Source organism: Alternaria ethzedia, assembly GCF_023757985.1.
Source record: "Alternaria ethzedia strain BMP 0044 chromosome Unknown scaffold_19, whole genome shotgun sequence".
NCBI classification, from domain to species: Eukaryota; Fungi; Ascomycota; class Dothideomycetes; order Pleosporales; family Pleosporaceae; genus Alternaria; species Alternaria ethzedia.
In genome coordinates this window covers 38457-56266 of record NW_026056212.1, presented here as the reverse complement: position 1 = coordinate 56266, position 17810 = coordinate 38457, and the positions used below count along the sequence as shown (strand labels likewise).

Genomic DNA, 17810 nt, shown 5'->3' with positions numbered 1-17810 from the left:
TTAACCACCCCCTCGCCCAGTCCCCGCACCACCGTCGCCATGGCTACCGTCAACATCCGCCGCGATGTCACCGACCCCTTCTACCGCTACAAGATGGAGCGCATCCAGTCCAAGATTGAAGGCAAGGGCAACGGCATCAAGACCGTCATTGTCAACCTGAGCAGCGTCGCTCAGTCCCTCGCCCGCCCGCCCGCTCACGTCATCAAGTACTTTGGCTTCGAGCTGGGCGCCCAGACCAACACGAGCCCCAACGACGACCGTTGGATCATCAACGGCGCCCACGACGCCAGCAAGCTCCAGGACTACCTCGACGGTTTCATCTCCAAGTTCGTCCTCTGCAAGAAGTGCAAGAACCCCGAGACCGACGTGCACATCAAAGATGGCAACATCACGCTCGACTGCAAGGCTTGCGGAAAGATTTCCGACGTAGACCCCCGCCTCAAGCTCAGCTCCTTCATCCTGAAGAACGAACCCAAGAAGGGCAAGAAGGACAAGTCCAGCAAGAAGGCTGAGCGCCGTGCCCGCAAGGAGGCTGAAGCCCGCGGCGAGGCTACCTCCCCCGACGGCGGCAGTCCCGGTGACAGCGCTGAGGAGAACGGTGACGATGGTGACATGGCACTCGAGGCCGGCAGCGACGACGAGCTGACCCGCCAGATCAACGAGGGCGCCAAGGAGATTGACGAGGAGGATGCCAAGGAAGTTGAGTGGTCCATCGACACCTCGGAGGCCGCCATCAGGGCTCGTGCCCAGGACCTTCCCGACGACCTCAAGCGTGCCCTTGTCATTGAGGATGACGACGAGGGCGGCTCCAGCTACGACACTTTCGGCAAGTGGATCATCGACACTGGCGCGGAGAAGGGCGGTGTTGAGAAGCTTGACAACGTCGACATCTACGTCAAGGCCAAAGAGCTCGGCATCGAAACCAAGCACCGCACACTTACCGTCATTCCCCAGACCCTCTTCACCGAGAAGATCGTCAAGCAGATGGATGGCCGTGCTCCCATGCTCAAGAAGATGATCACCTCGGACAAGCATGAGAAGGCTTTCCTTGGTGGCATTGAGCGCTTTGTCGGCAACGACAAGCCCGAGCTCATCCCTCAGGTCTCGGCCATCCTGTTGAAGGTGTACGAGAACGACCTCGTCTCGGAAGACCAGCTCAAGGGTTGGTGCTCCAAGGCCAGCAAAAAGTATGTCGACCTCAAGGTCAGCAAGTCTGTCCGCAAGTCGGCCGAGCAGTTCAAGGAGTGGCTTGAGAATGCGGACAGCGACGACGAGGACTCCGAATAGAACCTCGACTGCAGCGACACGTGCATGGTAATAGTACGCGGAATGTCCAACTGTTGTCAGTCATTACCTTTGGTCTTGCTTGTCTTGTTTTGATTTGTTTTAGACGGCGTGTAGGTAACTCTACTCCTGTTTCCGACACACGTTTGGGCCAGTCGCGATGACAGCCTCGTATTCTTCTCCCCTCTAGATAGCCTACTAAAGAAACTTTGCTCTCGCACCACCTCGCTTCAGTGTCCTGCATTGCTCTACACGAGCCCCACTTGCCGTTCGCCGTTATCATTTCCTTCCACCAGGTGCTCGGGCCCATCACTACTATGCGCCCGAAGTTTCTGCATGCACTGTGGCGAGCGCATTGGATTTGTGACAGTAGTTCCATCCGGGCTCGTGGATGCAGCTGCATGCCCCACCCCAATGATCGATCTTCGCTAAAGCCATGCAATCTCACCACGTAGTCTTGCCTCCGGTCCATTCACGATCAAATCCCTCAGCCTTTTTCACATTCAGCATGCACGATAACGCACGAAAAAGCAACATCGGGATTCGCCTAGTCTCAGCACGCGTGCATCGACATGCTCTCGCACCGGCCATCTCCACAAGGGTACATTAGTCTCCGAGGCTTAACCCCACCCAGGCAAGAACAAGCGGAGCTCCCATGCTCTGGACAGCAGGCCATGCACACTTTTTTCACCACCGCGCATGGTGGCCGGAGCGAGGGACGCGACTGGCGAGAACGAACGAGGGCAGCCCTCGTTGTTTAAAATGTGGCGGACCCCCACTTGGGGGATGAGTTGCAACCTCTCGCAGCCGCCAAATCGTACGCAACTGTACACCACCGTGAGCGACTTCTGGAGTTTTGCGCTCACGTCAATTGCGAAAAGCTCCACTTCACCACGCCGAGTCTCACGATCTTGCCGACAGGCTTTCGATAGCAGTGCCAAGCCTGTGCGCTCAGTTCCCGCGCTTTCGAACCCTCCAGGATCAAGAGAGCGGTCATGAATCCGATTCAAGCTTACCCTGCTGAGGGCGTGGTCGTTCAAGATGCTCATCACGGCCACTACGCGCCCGAGGCAGCTCATGACAAAACCGGTGCTGGCACATATGTGACATCTGAGAATGAGTCGCATAACGGTGCGGCCGGGAATGAGGTTCTAGAACGCGATGCGCAGACCAAAGGACGCTGGTTCCAATACCTCAAGACCAAACAATTCTGGATCACATTGGTCCTTGGGCAGGGTATGCACCAAACACACTATTACTGGATGTTCGAAATGTAGACTAACAAGGTATTACTTCCAGTCCTCGCTCTCTGCATCACCGGTACAAATACATTATCGTCTCTGCTCGCGGAAGAGGGTACATCGATACCCGCCTTCCAGTCCTTCTTCAACTACGTCCTCCTCAACATAATCTACACATCGTATACCCTCTACAAGTACGGCTTCAAGAAATGGGGGCGAGTCGTCATAAAAGACGGCTGGCGGTTCTTTATCCTCGCCTTCATGGATGTCGAGGGCAACTATTTCATCGTTCTGGCGTATCGTTACGTAGGTTCTTGTCCATTCTCTCGTGTAGACTTGCATGCTGACACACGACTAGACCACCATCCTCAGCGCCCAATTGATCAACTTCTGGGCCATCGCCGTTGTCGTAATAATTTCCTTCTTCTTCCTCAAGGTCCGCTACCACTACACGCAAATTTTCGGCATCTTTCTGTGCATCGGCGGTCTAGGCGTAATCTTCGGCTCTGATCACATCACCGGTACCAACAACTTTGGCGCTACGGACCAAGTCAAGGGCGATCTTTTTGCGCTTCTAGGCGCCACATTCTACGGTCTGTCCAACGTATTTGAAGAGTGGTTGGTTTCCGAACGGCCGCTGTATGAGGTTGTTGGCCAACTTGCTTTCTGGGGCATGTTCATCAACGGTACGCAAGCGGGTATCTTCGACCGCGCCGCCTTCCGCAGTGCGACTTGGAACGCCAAGGTTGGAGGCTACCTCACCGGATACACACTCATCCTTTCCCTCTTCTACTCCCTTGCACCGGTCCTGTTCCGTCTCAGCTCCGCTGCATTTTTCAACATCTCCCTTCTCACAGGAAGCTTCTGGGGTGTGGCGATTGGCGTCAAGGTCTTCGGACTGAACATTCACTGGATGTACCCCATCGCCTTTGTCCTCATTATTATTGGACAGGTGATCTACTTTCTGCGACAGAGTATGGTTGGTGAGGCGCTGAAGCCATGGTTGGGCAAGGATCAGGAAAGAGGCCATGCAGGTGTGGGTACGGCGAAGAAGAGGGTCGAGAGGCCTGAGGCTATTGTCTAGGAGTAGATGTTACGATGGCAACGCTAAAGTGATGATGTCGGCTTTGTTTATAAGATCAACTAAACACACGAACCCTAGTGAAAGACTCTGATAGCAAATGCTGGTCTTCTTAGTCGTCTCCATTGGCGAAGAAGACATGTAAACTCAATGTCTCAACCAGTTTAGTTGCTACGGAATGAGCATCCTCCGTTCGTACCACCCTTGTCTATCAGCCCATTCTATCGACCAGTTGCGATGCGCAGTGAAAGATTCCGTTGTGATGACGAATTAGCCGTGGTCTAATTGCGCAGCACACTTGACCCTGAGGTTCTGCTCAGGATCCCTTGATGACGTAGCTCCAATCGGGTATAATTGGTGAAAAGAGCCTATCTGGAATACGAATTGAAGCCAGTCGTTGCTTCAGGCTGACTAGCAAGGCATATAGGCCACACGGAAATGCGTGTGAGTTGTCCATCAAACTCGCTCTTATACAGTAAGACTAGAAGCTCGTGCGTAAGGGAAATGCTAAGCCACCGCGCTTCTCAACAACGACCAGTTTTCCTTTCTCACAAGTCCAAGAACTCGCCGATTTCTCTTTCTGCCGATTGGAAAAGCCGGAACCTGATTTCAAGAATGAGGGAAAGGAAGACGCCAGCCTCGACCCAGAATGCAAAAGTCGCAAAGTTCTTCCATGCAGTCCAACAAATGACATACGCGGTTGTTATGCCGAAGCCAGCAATGGCTGCGCTTGCAATCGGGGTTGTTGATAACCAGCCCTTTTCCGAAGCTGTCAAGATGAGATAACTGACTGCGAATGCTTCTAGCGGCAAAAACGCCATGACTAGGCACGTGAAGTCGTCGTTGGCTGGTAACGAGGGTGACACGTAGGCAATGGCGCCTGTTATGATCCAGCAGGCTAGATTTCCTGTAAATGCAAGAAGCATGGTACCGGCAGTCGGTTTGTGTGGAGATTCGTGTATGCGATGCGTTTGAGATCCGGCTGCGCCGTCTGCCTTGGTTGTAGTTGGAGGGCCTGCAACTTTTACATTGCTCATGGTGACGGAAAATGGTGAACTGTTTCTTTGAGAGGTTACGCTTGAATTTGCTTTACAGCGATTCGTTTTACGGTCTTTGGGACTTTCTTGGTTTGAATTTGCATGTAAGATGACGAACGCCAGGCCGTCACGTTCGTCTGGGTCGGATCGCACGGCATATCAGCAAATCAAAGGCATCGTTCTTCAATCTCAGATTCTTGAATTCGGCCTCTGAGTAATGTCACATGTGCACGAACACATTTAGTGACTGTACTGCGTTTGCGTGGAGCAGAGGCAGTTGAAGCTCTTGCCTAGGTAGTATTCGTTACTAGCCTGTCTTGGCTGACGCCACTTATCACCTGCACCAGCCACTTTCCAACCTTACTTCATCTATACTCTTCCTCAGCAAGCATTAAACCATCCTGCTCTATCCGTGGCAGCTCTCAACCTAAATATATACAAATCTCGCAGATCATGTCTTCGCGCGGTCTTCCCGACGTCTTGATGCAAAAGGTCGACGATTATGTCGATTCGCTGGCGCCCCAGATCCAGCCCCGCATCGCCTCCGAACTTGAAGTCTTCCAACAAAAGACTATCGACAGCCTGGAAACCCAGGTCGTAGACGCTTTTCGTTCACTGTTCGGTAAAGACAGGCCGTCTTCGTCGGATGGCAGCCGATCGGGCCCTTGGAATCTCAATGACGCAGCACCCGACGCCTATGGTGGACAGTCATTGCCTTTTGCGGATGAAATCGCCAAGTTGACGCGTAGCTTCGGTCAGATTTCTGATGAAGCGGGCGGGGATTTGCGCGATATATTCGATCTTACGGAGGGGAACCGAGGAGGCCCAGAGCAGTCTCGATCCGTAGACGGGGATTTCTCGTCTGGAGCTCGAGGTTTCCTTTCATCGGCTCTGAATGTCGTGCAAGATCATTTCGACGAAAGAGGGTCAAAGGGTGGTCAGTCCTTTGAGATTGGGGGTCTCCTCGGCATGATCAGTAGCACAATCAAGGACGCATCTCAGAACCCCGAGGAGAAGGCGAGACTTATCAGCCCAGAGATCAAGCAGACAGTTGGTGACAAGTTACGTCAACAGCACGCGCCTCTCGCTGAGCAGTTTACCCGCATAGCCCTGGAACACATCAAGCGCTGGCTTCGTGGAAACACAAGCACGCGTGACTTGGGTGATGGTGCGAAAGCCGAAATTGCCGAACAGGTGGGCGACCTGGTAAAGGGCCTTGGAAATTTGTTCGGGAGCAAAAAGAGCAGCAATGAGGAGACTTCGAGAGGCTTTGATGACTCTAGTCGTGATGGCGAGAGCAGTAGTGGTGGAGGCTTCTCCCGCGTCATCAGTGACAAGCTCAGCACGGGTCTCGCCAAAGTCCACCGAGAAGTGAGTAATATCCCTCCACGAGATTTGTGTGAGAAAAATACTGACATGACACACCCATCTTTAGGTTCGCTTGGAGTTCCGCAAGATCCTCGGAGCAATCGAGAAACAACTATTCGAATTGTTACCTGATCAATTCCAACGTCCGCTCGAGAAGATACTAGGTGGAAATCCTTTCGATTCACAGCTCGACCGCGATGCGTCCGGTCCAGCAGATCGCGGATTTGGAGATGACATCAAGTCCAAATTGCTCTCCAAGATCCGTGCTTTGGTACAAAAGGTACAAGAGACACTTCGAGAAAGCATACTGGGTGTAGTCAATGGTGGTCATCGCAAGTTTGAGCGTCAGAGCTGGGTCTTCGTGCAGGGCATGGTAGAACAGAAAGTACAAAGGTACCTGCCTGACGTTAAGATCAACGTTCCAGACGACATCGGAAACGAGAACGTAAGCGTCGGATCCCCGACTGCGAACACAAGCATGGGGGGAGGGTACCAACCTCCGTCACAACCGCCACACGGTGACCATGGTCCACCCCCCACGTCTGGCAGTTACAGTGGACAAGAACATGTGCCGCAGGGATACAACAACCCCCCACAGTACCAGAGCCATGACCAATACCGAGAGGAGCCTAGACGCGAGTACCAAGATCACCAGGCGTCACAATACCCACCACCGCCTCAAGACTATCGACCCGAGCATCACGGGCCACCTCATGAAGGCTACGCTCCTCAGCAATATCAACCGCCTCAACATCACCGCCCTGAATCATATCCATCTCAGGACTACCGATATGAGCACCATGCCCCACCTACACAGGGTTACCATCAAGGACCTCCAGACTATCGTTCGGAGCAGTACCCACCATCCCAACAAGGCTACCCTCAACAAGAGTATTCTCAGCGTGACTACCGCGGTGACGGGTATCGGAGGCAGGACTATTAAAAGAGTCGCGTAGGGGCACTAAACCATGTCAAGCGTAAAAGGTACAGGTGTCAGCTTGCGCGACTTCTTCCACGACCATACCTACGATTAGATAGAAATCAACTATAAAGCCATCGTTGACTTCCCGTCTGTAGCTCCCGGGCAGATGTATGTAAGCGTAAGATGTATGACTAGGACTGCAATATCTTTTCGGTAATCGTAAAAGCCGAATTCCGGCTGAAGATTCCTGGATTACGTCGCAGATACGATTACTATAATAACTAAGCGCTACCGACAACTCCATAAATGCAGGCCCAAAGAGATCCGTGGTATCATATATCTGTTCCTCCCAACAACCCGTACGCCTGAATGATCCGTCCCTTGTAATCCCCTTATGAGGACGATGACGCAGAATCTTCACCAGAGGGCGAAAGCGAGGCTCCACCGGCCCGAAGAGCTTTCAGCGCAACGTCAACTTCAGTGGTCGCCATCTTCTGCCATTTCTCCCGCGTGCCTTGATCCGCCAACGCATCAGCACCAGCTTCACCAACCTTTTCGTATAGCAAACGTGATACGTCGCGATTGACGTCGGTATACTCCTGTTTCGTGACTTCTTTCTTCAGGTAAATGGGTTTTAACACAGCTGTAACCATGCGCTGCAGTTCAGCTTTGGTAGAATACGAGAGGGTCGGCCGGCTAGGCGACGAGTCCTTCGAGCGAGGGGGGCTGCTGAGGCCGACAGAGCGATGCGCGAGTGTGCGACGTCCGGGGCGGTCGTCGTCTGCAGGGGAATACGGCGAGTAGGTTGGCGACAATTGCTGGTCCTGTTGTACAGGTGATGTGGTGCGAGTAAGATTAAGAGGCGGCGGTGTGGACATGCCGGGAGGTTTCTGGTAGACCGGCGACAGACCTGGGGAGGAATGTTGGGGAGAACAAGCGCGCTCCACGATGATGCGCCGGGGCTGTGGGGCGGCGATCTCCTTGTCGCGCTCGGCAAACCGGTCGACCTCGACCTCCTGAAGCAACGATTGCAGAAAACCAGGCGCGGGAGTTGAACTCTCACCGGTTGGAACTGCAGGGGGCGATGATGCAGCAGCAGCAGGAGCGTGCGTGCTAGCCACCGTGTTGCGGCGTGCGGCTGCCGATGATGACTCTCCGTTGTCCAGGTGCATACGGGTTCGAGGGCGCTTGAGCTTGCGTTCTGGCTTCTGCTCGCGAGGCTCAGAATCGGCAGGAGAGGAGTCGATGGACTTGCGTTTGCGGCCTCTTCGGCTACTGGTACTCGCTACGCTGGGGGCAGGACGTGCGTCACCTTGGGCTAGCTGCTCGCGCGCCTTCTCGAATTGGTTCCACGCCCGCAGTTCTTCCTGTGACTCTGGATCTTTTGGTGTCTTTGGTGGCTCGCGATGAAGCGTTCGATTCGTGGGTCGTGTAGCGGCGTTGGAGTTGCGGCGTCGACCGGTTACAACATTGTCAGTGGCGATTTGGAAGCGAGTGCCGGCTCCGGCCTGTCGTGCGACTCGCATGCGCTGCTCCCATCTACGGTCATCGCGTCGCGTGGCATCTGACTGGTTCTCAGACTGTTCTTCCTCGTCAAAGGGGAACTCGATGTCAAACTGCAATCGGTCCCAGACGCTCTGCCAGACGCCCACCCATTCGTCAGGGGCATGATTGTGACGCGGCACACGGCTCCGGCCGTTGATCCAGGCAGCGGGACCTCGTACTGCAGGTCGTCGTCGGGACGCGGCTTCCAGCAGACTAGGATTCTCAACACAGCCCTGGCAATACCAGGGCCCGCGAGATGGCATCCGGTCGAGTCCAGCACAGAAGACATGGCAGAGTTGTTCGCAGCTATGGCAGTACATGAGCTGCGATGCGTCGCCGAATTCATCACAGACCATGCATGCATCGTAGCTTCCGTCATCCTCCAGTATGTAGTCGTCGTCGATGATCATGGACGGATCGATATCGGCGACTTGCTGCTTGTCTTGCACGGCGTACTCGGATAGTTTGGGTCCTGGTGAGTTGTTAGTCGAAATTCCATGTCGACAGAGCCACCTTGTGCGGCAAGACATTGTAGGTTTGGGTAGAGGTCATGCTGAGCTTGACTGACCATTTAGCCAGTAGCTAGGCTACTATCAGCCAACAATAGCAGCGCCACAACCGCAGGGCTCCGTAGCATCCAGGACTGACATACCTCCAACGCGCGCGCTGAGCTCGACCATGTTGAAACTGGCTCGACATATAGGGCAACTGTTCGCTCGTTCGACCCAGGGCTTGAGACACTCGTTGTGCAGATCGTGGCCGCATGGCAGTAAATGTGCGACCAAATCGTCCTCCTTGGTAGACTCTACGGCCGCCATCTTATCCTTGGCATGTGATTGGAGGTCGACATCAGCGCCATCCTCAAGCGGCTTGGTCGCCAGCGATGATGCGGTGGCGGTAGGGCCGTCGTCGAGGGGGACGAGATCGCCGAGGCAGACTATACACGTCTCGGCCATTGGTGTGATGCTTGGAAGTAAAAGAGCGGAAGTACTCGTCGACGCGATTCATAAGTTGGGAAGATGATCAAGTCGAGAGAGCGGGGACTGTGGTTTAAGTAGCGGACGCTAGTGGCTTGGCCTGCAGCCACACTCCTAGGCAGTCGCAACCAACCCCGGAAACCCGTGATGTTTGCCAGGAAGAGGATGCCCAAGTGGAGACTAGTGGCGCCTTTGGTAGTGTAGAATGCGTGACGAGATCCAAAGCTGCTGCGGGCGGGCAGATGCTAGATGATCAGTCATTCTTCGCGCTTACCTTACCACGTGTTCGGGACCCGAAGGAGCAGTCCGGATGACTTGCGATGTCACCGAGTGGTTACCTATGGTGTAAATATGTTTCAGTTCAACCGCTTCGCTATCTCTTCAACTCTTGATTGTGTCAGATGCGCTTAGCCTCAAGGTGCTCGCATCGGTTTCCGTCTCGCGTCGATGGGGCATTCTGAAGTGGCAAGGCCGCGCATACAAGGCCGGACGGACTGGAGATCTGGACAATCTTATCTTCGCGAGAAGACGTCACTATGGAATGCACTGATAAGATAAACGACAGCTGCTGAATCTGGTGTTGATGGGCCGAACAATGTGTCTGCAGCGCAAGCTCCCTCGGCGTATGGTGACGTGCAGCGCTACCAATGCCAGCCCTTGTATATTCGATACTGCGTTGGAAGACGACTCGAAAGTTCCGCCTTTGTATGGACAAAGTAAAGCAATGTAACGGGTCTTGTATTTCTACGTGTAGCGCCTCGGGCGACCTTGTAGGCGCCGGACGAGGATACCGCGCGACGCGGGCGATGTGAGTTCGCGGTATGTTTGCGGCGGCTTCTTGCATGTAGCTACCATCATCTTGAATCCTGCTGTCAGGTCTTCCTGTGAGATTTGCATATTAGCGACACTGCGAGAAACGTGGGTGTCGCAGAAAGCAGACCGCTTCATCTGCACTGTCGCGCTCCTCCACCAGGCTTCTCTGCCTTCATTGCCCGATCCAGAGAGATGACTCAGTCGTGCGATTGGAGTACAACAGCTTGTGTGGAGGCCGAAAAGCCATTCAAGGATAGCGGTGAGGAATACAATTCATCGGCGTGGAGGGGCATTGCTCAAATTCAGCGTCTGTTGCCAAGGCGCTTAGAATATTTCGAGAATAGTGCATGTCCACATCGTGATCTATCCATGTAAAGGCTTACTCTGTACGTAGTATCGTTAGCTGGCGATCATTTTGATCTTGAACTGTATTGTAGTGCAACACTCGCGATGCGGCCTTCCTTCTTATGAGGTGTACTGCGAGCGGTGCAGATATTGTATCTACCGCGCACGCCGGCGCCTGCCTCGGCATGACCGCAGGCATCCAAAAGAAGGGTCTTGTCCGAGTCGCGTAGTATTCAATGATTAGGAATTTCCCCTAGCTGCACCCCGATTGACGTTTTCCTGTCTCCTCGTCTCTTCTTTGCTCAATCACACACCCTCATCAGGATGGCTCAAGAATCGCGACAATATGAGCTGATCTTGCTGGGAGCAACCGGATATACCGGAAAACTCGTTGCGGAATGGGTGACTACCCATCTGCCGGATGATCTCAAGTGGGCTGTTGCTGGACGCAATGCGAAGAAACTGCAAGCTGTAGTCGACGAATTGACGAAGCTAAAGCCAGATCGCAAGCAGCCAGGTATGTGGCGACAGAATCTGCGTTACAAACATGTGGCGGACAAAATCTGAGACGGGTCAGCTAACGAGACCTAGCTATCGAGACATGCGAGCTTGAGCGCCAACAGCTAGAAACGCTTGTTAAGAAGACAAAGCTCATCATCACGACGGTGGGCCCCTTCATGCACTATGGCGAGCCTGTCCTTGCCGCCTGTGTGAACAACGGCACACACTATCTAGACTCCACTGGTGAGGTGCCATGGATCTACGACATGGTTACCAAATACGATGAGCTTGCGAAGAAGAACAAGACCATCGTCATCCCCGAGTGTGGTCTCGACTCTGTTCCTGCAGATATCATGGCGTACGTCCTCGCTCGCGAGGTGCGCAAGCGCTACGACGCACCCTGCGAGCGCGCCATCATGACACTCTACGACTTCAAATCTGGAATCAGTGGTGGAACATCCCTTACTATGCTGGAACTCTTCAAGAAATACTCACTCAGTCATCTCGGAAAGTCGATGCACCCATACTCGCTGTCGCCGGTTAGCGCAGACAACGTCGTCGCAGCACCGTCGGGAAGCTTTCCATACAGTCTTTTCGGTCTACAAAGTATTCCTGAGCTTGGAGGCATCCAGACAACTGGACTCATGGCAAGCGTCGATGTATGCATTGCACATCGCTCGTGGGGTCTGTACCAGTCTTCGGGTGACGACACCCTGCAATATGGTCCCAAATTCCGGTTCAACGAGTACGCGCGTGCTCCCAGCTTCTTTGTTGGGCTAGCACAGAAGGTCGTTCTTACTTCAGTCGCCGTCCTGCTTGCCATACCAGTAACACGCTGGTTGTTGGAACCCGTCTTCAAGATGGTCATCCCAAGCCCAGGCCAAGGACCGTCGAAAGAGAGCATGAAGGATGACTTCATGCACTACCGTGGTGTTGGCACCACTGGGGACGGAAAGAAGGTGATTGCCAACCTCGAGGTCGCACATGGTGGGTATGTTGCCACGGCGATGACACTCAGTGCCGCCGCCTTAGTCGTTCTCCGAGGCAGGCTAGAGGACAGCGAGGCGGGTAAGCTAGGAGGTGGCATTCTTACACCCGCAACACTGGGAGATGAGTACGTGAAGACACTGAATGACTTTGGCATGAAGATCAGAGTGGACAAGTAAGATATTGAGCGGGAAGGCCTTTGGCCAACAATTGATCTCCAATATCCAATCTACAAAAAGTTCATTTGAACACAGCATGTACGAAACGAGCAGATCACATGCTTTGACCGTAACCTTACCGCACGTGGCTTCACCATACATCATCCCTGGTCTTCTCATCAAAGTGTCACGAGAGCGATGATGTCAATGAAAAATACGTTTAGCTAGTCTTGACGATGTACTCAGCTTGCTAATCAAGATCAATTATGCAAAAAGACTGGACCTATTCCTCTCACTTTCAATGCACCTACTCTCTCGACTATTGTCGTTTCCGTCTTCAGGTGACTGCCTCAGCAAATATACAGTAGAGACGTGATAGCTAAGCTATAGTCCCCTATTGCTGGGTTGTCGTTGATCGCTGCTTCGATTCCCCAACCCCTCTATAGTGGATATTGGAACGACAATGCATTAAACGGTACGATGGAATCTCCCCTTCTCGGGGAGCTCAAAGCAGTCGCCCGATTGTGTTCTGCCAGCCCCTACAGAAAGCCTCCAACACTAGTGCAGCGGCTACTTGGGCAAAAGCGGTTGGTTGAGGGTCAAATGGTAATTCCTGGTGCTGATGTAAGAAAGTGCTCGGGTATTAAACGCAAGTATCGCTCGTCCTCGTCCGCTACGCCTCCTCTCTGATCCACCGTCCGCATCCAACAGAGTAGACGCCAATAGCCCAGTGTGCTCATGACCCGCTGTGTGTCTCTTCCTTCTTGGTTGTACCATCTTCCTTCTGCCTCGCACCACCGGGTCCCTGCTTAGCCAAGGCTTCAATCATCTCCGCAACCGCAAGGGCCTTTGTCCGGTTCGCTTCTTCATCTGCGGGGTCTGAGAGGGTGTCGAGGCCGCCGAAGAGCCAGAGTTCTTGTAAATCGCGGATGAGGGTGGAGATGCCTTGTGCCGTTCGGATCTACGCACTGTTAGCCCAGCCCCGCTGCGTTGGGAAAGCTGGCGTGCGGTATGGAAGCTTGCGACGCACCAAGGCAGCACTTTGTTCTCTAATGACCAGCTCCCTTTGTGCAGACGTTGCATAGTCCAATGCCGGCGGAAACTCGGTTCGTGTGTCGTCTTCCGAGTAGTCGGTCGCATCCTGCATCTTCACGGCGCGAAGAATGGTGGAGAGGTAGCCGTCGCCGCCCCATGGGTCATCTTTCCGGTTGTCGACAATGGAAGTGCATAGTGCCTCGGTCTTTGCTGCAAGAGGGTTAGCATGCGCTTGACGGGCTCTCGTGTGTCTGCATCTCCATAGCGTATATGGCACATACCGAGAAGTGCCTCTTTCGTCCGCTCTGAAGGGTTCATAGCGGGGCTGCAGGTGTGTCTGGCGCACTGAGTTGCGGAGTTTCGGGAGTGACCTCCAGCCCGATCAAAGAGCTTATCGATAGCTGGCTCGCACAACTTGTGCTATGCAAACTTGGCTGCCGGCCCTGCATTCGACTTGATCCAAGCATGCGATCGCCACGGTGATCAACACGGGGGGCTTCAAGTCCCAGGGTCCGAGAGTGAAGATCACAGTCTCGCGACCCAAAACCTCGGCGTCGCGTCACGCTATTGATCGACCCGGGGCATGACGTCCTTCAAAGGGGCCCCGTGTGTCGCCAATCTGGGACCGAAGCATTTAACCATTTATCCCCGATGATACGATGGACCCGGTACCTGGTAGTATCGCGCCATGTCAAATCGAGTCCCAGGTGTCTGTTCACCCAAGGCATACACCTGGCCATGACGGCGACGTCGAAAGCTTCAGCGGCTCGTCACAAATTGGCTGACAATTTGTCAACGAGTCGTGCATGGGCATTTTGACGAGTTGGAAGCCCGCGGACAAAGTTGGGTTTAGACGTTCCGTGGACGTTCGGCCGTTCGCGTAATCGAAACCATCGTTACCAGCACGGATGATCGTCAGGAACGGCCGCCATACCCGTCTCCACCTGACGCCCGCTTGTGCTACAGGTCTTGTGTATCGTGCCGTCGTCGTCGTCGTGTCTTCGAGCAAAGCAGACATCTCACACATGGCCTGCTATCACGCAAGCTGAGACGGTCCGTCTCATTCATGGCCCGTGAACTGGGCCGCAGATAGCGACCCTGCATCCGAAAGCCACGTTCCTGGTTCAATGGCTGGCTGCCTAGGCGGTAGACCCGGGAACGCCGCACCTTATCGCGCAGCGACCACCTTCCACTAGCCTGTTTGACACGGACAATGTCCGATTTCTTGTTAGAGGGCCAACGGAGCGCCGACTACTGCAATACACTGTATTGCTGACCAGGTTCGGAACTTGTCCCGTCTGTGGCTTGCGCCTTGCATGCGTCGCGCATGTATCACTTCCAGCCATGTGGGTCTGCATCGATAACATGCTTGGGATGCATCGAAGAATCCGAGCGAGGCCTATGTTTGCCGAAACAGAGACGAGTCGACGCAGCGTGCGAAAGAAGCCATGTCATAAGATTGTCGTGATTGCTACTGGCAACTATCTACGTGGATGTGTAAAATTTGCGGTGGACCATGCTCACTAATGTCGTGTGCTGAAACACTTGCAAAAAAGCCAGGACTCCTGCGTCATTTGTGCTCCTTTAAACGCTCAAATCCTTCCCAGTCGTGATATAAGAATGAAATAGTTTAGAGGAGTAAGATATCGGCCCCAAGCGCTGTATTGCCAAAACGCCTTGGCCGATGTAAAATCACGCTAAAATGCAAGGTGCAGAGGTTCTCCAATAGGTCGAAAAATGGAGCCTTTGTGGTCAAAGCAATCAAACTTGCAGCACTCATACAGAGCACAGTATGCTGCGTCGGGAAAGGGTGTGCCATGAGCTGCGGCTCTTGGCACGCTGTGACGTAGGCCGCGAGTTGGGAGCAGAAGGTTGAGGCAAAGTCTGGGGTTCAGATATGTGTTTTCGCTTGACCAAAGTGGCTTTTGCAGGTTGTGGGTTGATGACGCGTACGATCTCGTCGTTATCGTCGTCGTCTTTGGACTCTTCAGACTTGGATGTGCCTGTCGCGAACATGAGCAGTTGAGCGTTGAATCAATTAGGGCTGCTTACGAGAAGAGGCTGAAGTACGTCTGGAAGTGTGAGAAGACGTCTCCGCCGAGTCTGCACCTAGGATTAGCGGGTTTGTTAACCATCAATGGCGTATTGCTTACCGTCTGGAGAAGAAACATTGGATAAAGGACTCCGTCGTTTGGTCATGGAAGACCTACTGCTCGCAGTCTGGCGCGGTCGTGGACGATAAGTCGCAGCAGGTGGGAATGCTGGTAGAGTGGGTACTGGCGGTATGTTGTCCGAAAGATGCAAAGGCTGGCCTGACACGGGTGGACCGCGTCCTCTAACACGGTTTTGCTCATCAATTTCCATGGACAGTCGCCGAATCACCGCGTCTATGGAAAGGCCCTCACGGCTCTTGGGTCTGTGGTTGACGGTACGAGTAGGGTTCGGTGTTACGCCGCTCCTGGCGCGCAAGGCTGGGTGTATGAGGTCGGACGAGTGGTCGAGTTTCCGTCGTACTGCTTCGGGCAGCGGTTGAGAGGCGGTTCTACTCCTTCTTGCGGCTTTGATCCGAGCCTGCAATTCTTCAGCGGCGACCAATTTGGGGTTCGCAGCAGGCGCATCCTCGTGTGCCAAAGGCTTGGAAAAATTGGTAAAGGGCGCGGACGTGGGTCTCGGAGGCTTTATCGTAGCAATGGGGTCTTTTTGGTTGAATGCTGCTGGTATGCTCCTGTGTTTCATGGACGTGGACATTATTGGTAGTTGGTGATGAACGGGGTGCAAATGTGTTAGGATCCAGGTCGAAGGGGTTTGCGGAAGGTGTTTGGCTTCTGGGGTAGCGTAATCTATAATGGATAATTATGATTTCCCAACAGTCGGGGCGGGAGAGGCACTTGCGTAGCGTGGGAACTGGGTTTCTGTCAATGCGCCGTTGCTTCTAGCGCTTCAGATGCAGATCCCTCTGTGAGGCGCAGCTGGTGAAACTCGAAAAGGCTAGCAGGCGTTGATAAACAATCCCAAGTTGCTTTAGCGACCGCCGACACAGCTCAGCTTCGTATAGGAGCACTTGAGCCTGGCCTCTCAGTATGCCACGGACTAACGAATGCGGCAATGGTCGCGGAACATGGCGCAACGTGTGCCATTGGTGATTGGCCTCCCGCGCTATCATCCCCAAACCCTGGAAGACTATGGCTAGACCATTGCCGATGCATCTACGTGTGCCGTGTCTATAGTTAGTAGTGTCGAGGCTCGTAGGATATATGACGAGGCGTCTGCCTAGGTAATGGTTCATCGAGCTGTTCGCAACGGTGACGGCTCGCGCAGTGCCATGGGCTCCCACGACGCACTGTGGCATTGGGATGGGCGCCGGGGGACGTTTGAAGGTGGGCGGGCGGCCAGCTATGGAGAAGCGCGTCCCGCAGCATGCATACTTGTGGCTGTCAGCTCTGCAGCTCGTGCACCACTTTCGCTATGGAAGGACGTATGTACAGCAAGTCGAGACTCTCGGATGCCAGCCCAGATAAGTCCAGGTAGACGCGCTGTGCATCTACCGGGAGTGGATCGTACGAGCCTTGCTTGTGAGGTAGTGGCGTGCGCGGCGAAGAGCCCCCGCCTCGTGGCATCGCAGGCCAAATGGCAATGGACAGCCCGGTCGCAGTGGGAGACAGCGAAGGTTGTCTGACCATGGTGCCTTCCTCTATAGTCATCCCCTCGCTTATCCACCCAGTGCACCGCCAACGGCACGTGACGAATGGATAGCCCCAGAGCTGCCTGCCTATCTGCCTACGTACTCTGGCAGGTAGCCCTGGAGACGAGGGCACAGAGCCAGTCGGGCAGGTGCGTGTGAAGGGCCATGGGCGTAGGTTGCGATGGGTGGTGCGGCGTCTGGTGGAGCTGTGGGTGCCAAGCTGATTGCGTCAGTGAAGCCGGCGTGGGCAAGCGCGCATCTCAGCGGGCGCCGTCATACGAGGCGAAAGCTGCACTCCTTCACACCAAGGCTGGCAACGGGTCGGGCGACTGCATACCGGATTACTACCCCGCAACACACACCTCGCAGACCGCGCCCACACATCGCCGCGCTCGCCAGGGTTCCGCGTGGTGGTTACCTGCCCAGGCACGCACTGGCATTGCGCTCCAAGCAGCTAGTGGCCAAGGCCCTGTGCGCTCTCCCGCCTTCGTTTTGCGACCCACGACGCGACAAAGTGTTCCGAGGCTGATCTCCATCACCCTGCCCCGTCACCGCGCCATCGCGTTGTACCATCGACTGCTGCGCGCGCCGGGCCTGCCCCATCCACGCCCTTCTTGTCGCGTTCCCGAGCTCTGCGATAGCCCGCAAGCGCCGCCGCGCCTCCTAATCGTCATCCGCCAGCACAACACGCAGCCGCCCCAATCGCCCACCCCCGACCTCCGCCCCATCCACCGCCAATTGTCCGCTGCACATTGCGCAAACGATCGCGACCGCCCGCCTGCCTCCGGAGGGTACACGCCCTAGCCGGAGAGTGTCGACACGCCGCCGCCGGTT

General features: G+C 54.5%; 6 protein-coding genes across 6 annotated transcripts; 4 read left to right on the top strand and 2 right to left on the bottom strand.

Annotated features, from left to right (window-relative positions):
• Positions 1–39: 39 nt before the first annotated feature.
• Positions 40–1287, top strand: J4E87_007122 (uncharacterized protein; the record flags this gene model as incomplete). The annotated part of the gene is made up of 1 exon (XM_049378719.1): positions 40–1287. The coding sequence occupies one exon, from the start codon at positions 40–42 to the stop codon at positions 1285–1287; it is 1248 nt and encodes a 415-aa protein (XP_049231381.1).
• A 992-nt stretch (positions 1288–2279) lies between these two features.
• Positions 2280–3609, top strand: J4E87_007121 (uncharacterized protein; the record flags this gene model as incomplete). Its single annotated transcript, XM_049378718.1, has 3 exons — positions 2280–2520; positions 2584–2831; positions 2884–3609. The coding sequence occupies 3 exons, from the start codon at positions 2280–2282 to the stop codon at positions 3607–3609; spliced, it is 1215 nt and encodes a 404-aa protein (XP_049231380.1).
• Positions 3610–5096: 1487 nt separating this feature from the next.
• J4E87_007120 (uncharacterized protein) lies at positions 5097–6967 on the top strand (the record flags this gene model as incomplete). The annotated part of the gene is made up of 3 exons (XM_049378717.1): positions 5097–6014; positions 6079–6456; positions 6575–6967. The coding sequence occupies 3 exons, from the start codon at positions 5097–5099 to the stop codon at positions 6965–6967; spliced, it is 1689 nt and encodes a 562-aa protein (XP_049231379.1).
• Positions 6968–7325: 358 nt separating this feature from the next.
• On the bottom strand, positions 7326–9434 carry J4E87_007119 (uncharacterized protein; the record flags this gene model as incomplete). Its single annotated transcript, XM_049378716.1, has 2 exons — positions 7326–8950; positions 9131–9434. The coding sequence occupies 2 exons, from the start codon at positions 9432–9434 to the stop codon at positions 7326–7328; spliced, it is 1929 nt and encodes a 642-aa protein (XP_049231378.1).
• Positions 9435–10937: 1503 nt separating this feature from the next.
• Positions 10938–12280, top strand: J4E87_007118 (uncharacterized protein; the record flags this gene model as incomplete). The annotated part of the gene is made up of 2 exons (XM_049378715.1): positions 10938–11130; positions 11205–12280. The coding sequence occupies 2 exons, from the start codon at positions 10938–10940 to the stop codon at positions 12278–12280; spliced, it is 1269 nt and encodes a 422-aa protein (XP_049231377.1).
• A 715-nt stretch (positions 12281–12995) lies between these two features.
• Positions 12996–13612, bottom strand: J4E87_007117 (uncharacterized protein; the record flags this gene model as incomplete). The annotated part of the gene is made up of 3 exons (XM_049378714.1): positions 12996–13220; positions 13290–13504; positions 13576–13612. The coding sequence occupies 3 exons, from the start codon at positions 13610–13612 to the stop codon at positions 12996–12998; spliced, it is 477 nt and encodes a 158-aa protein (XP_049231376.1).
• Positions 13613–17810: the final 4198 nt, after the last annotated feature.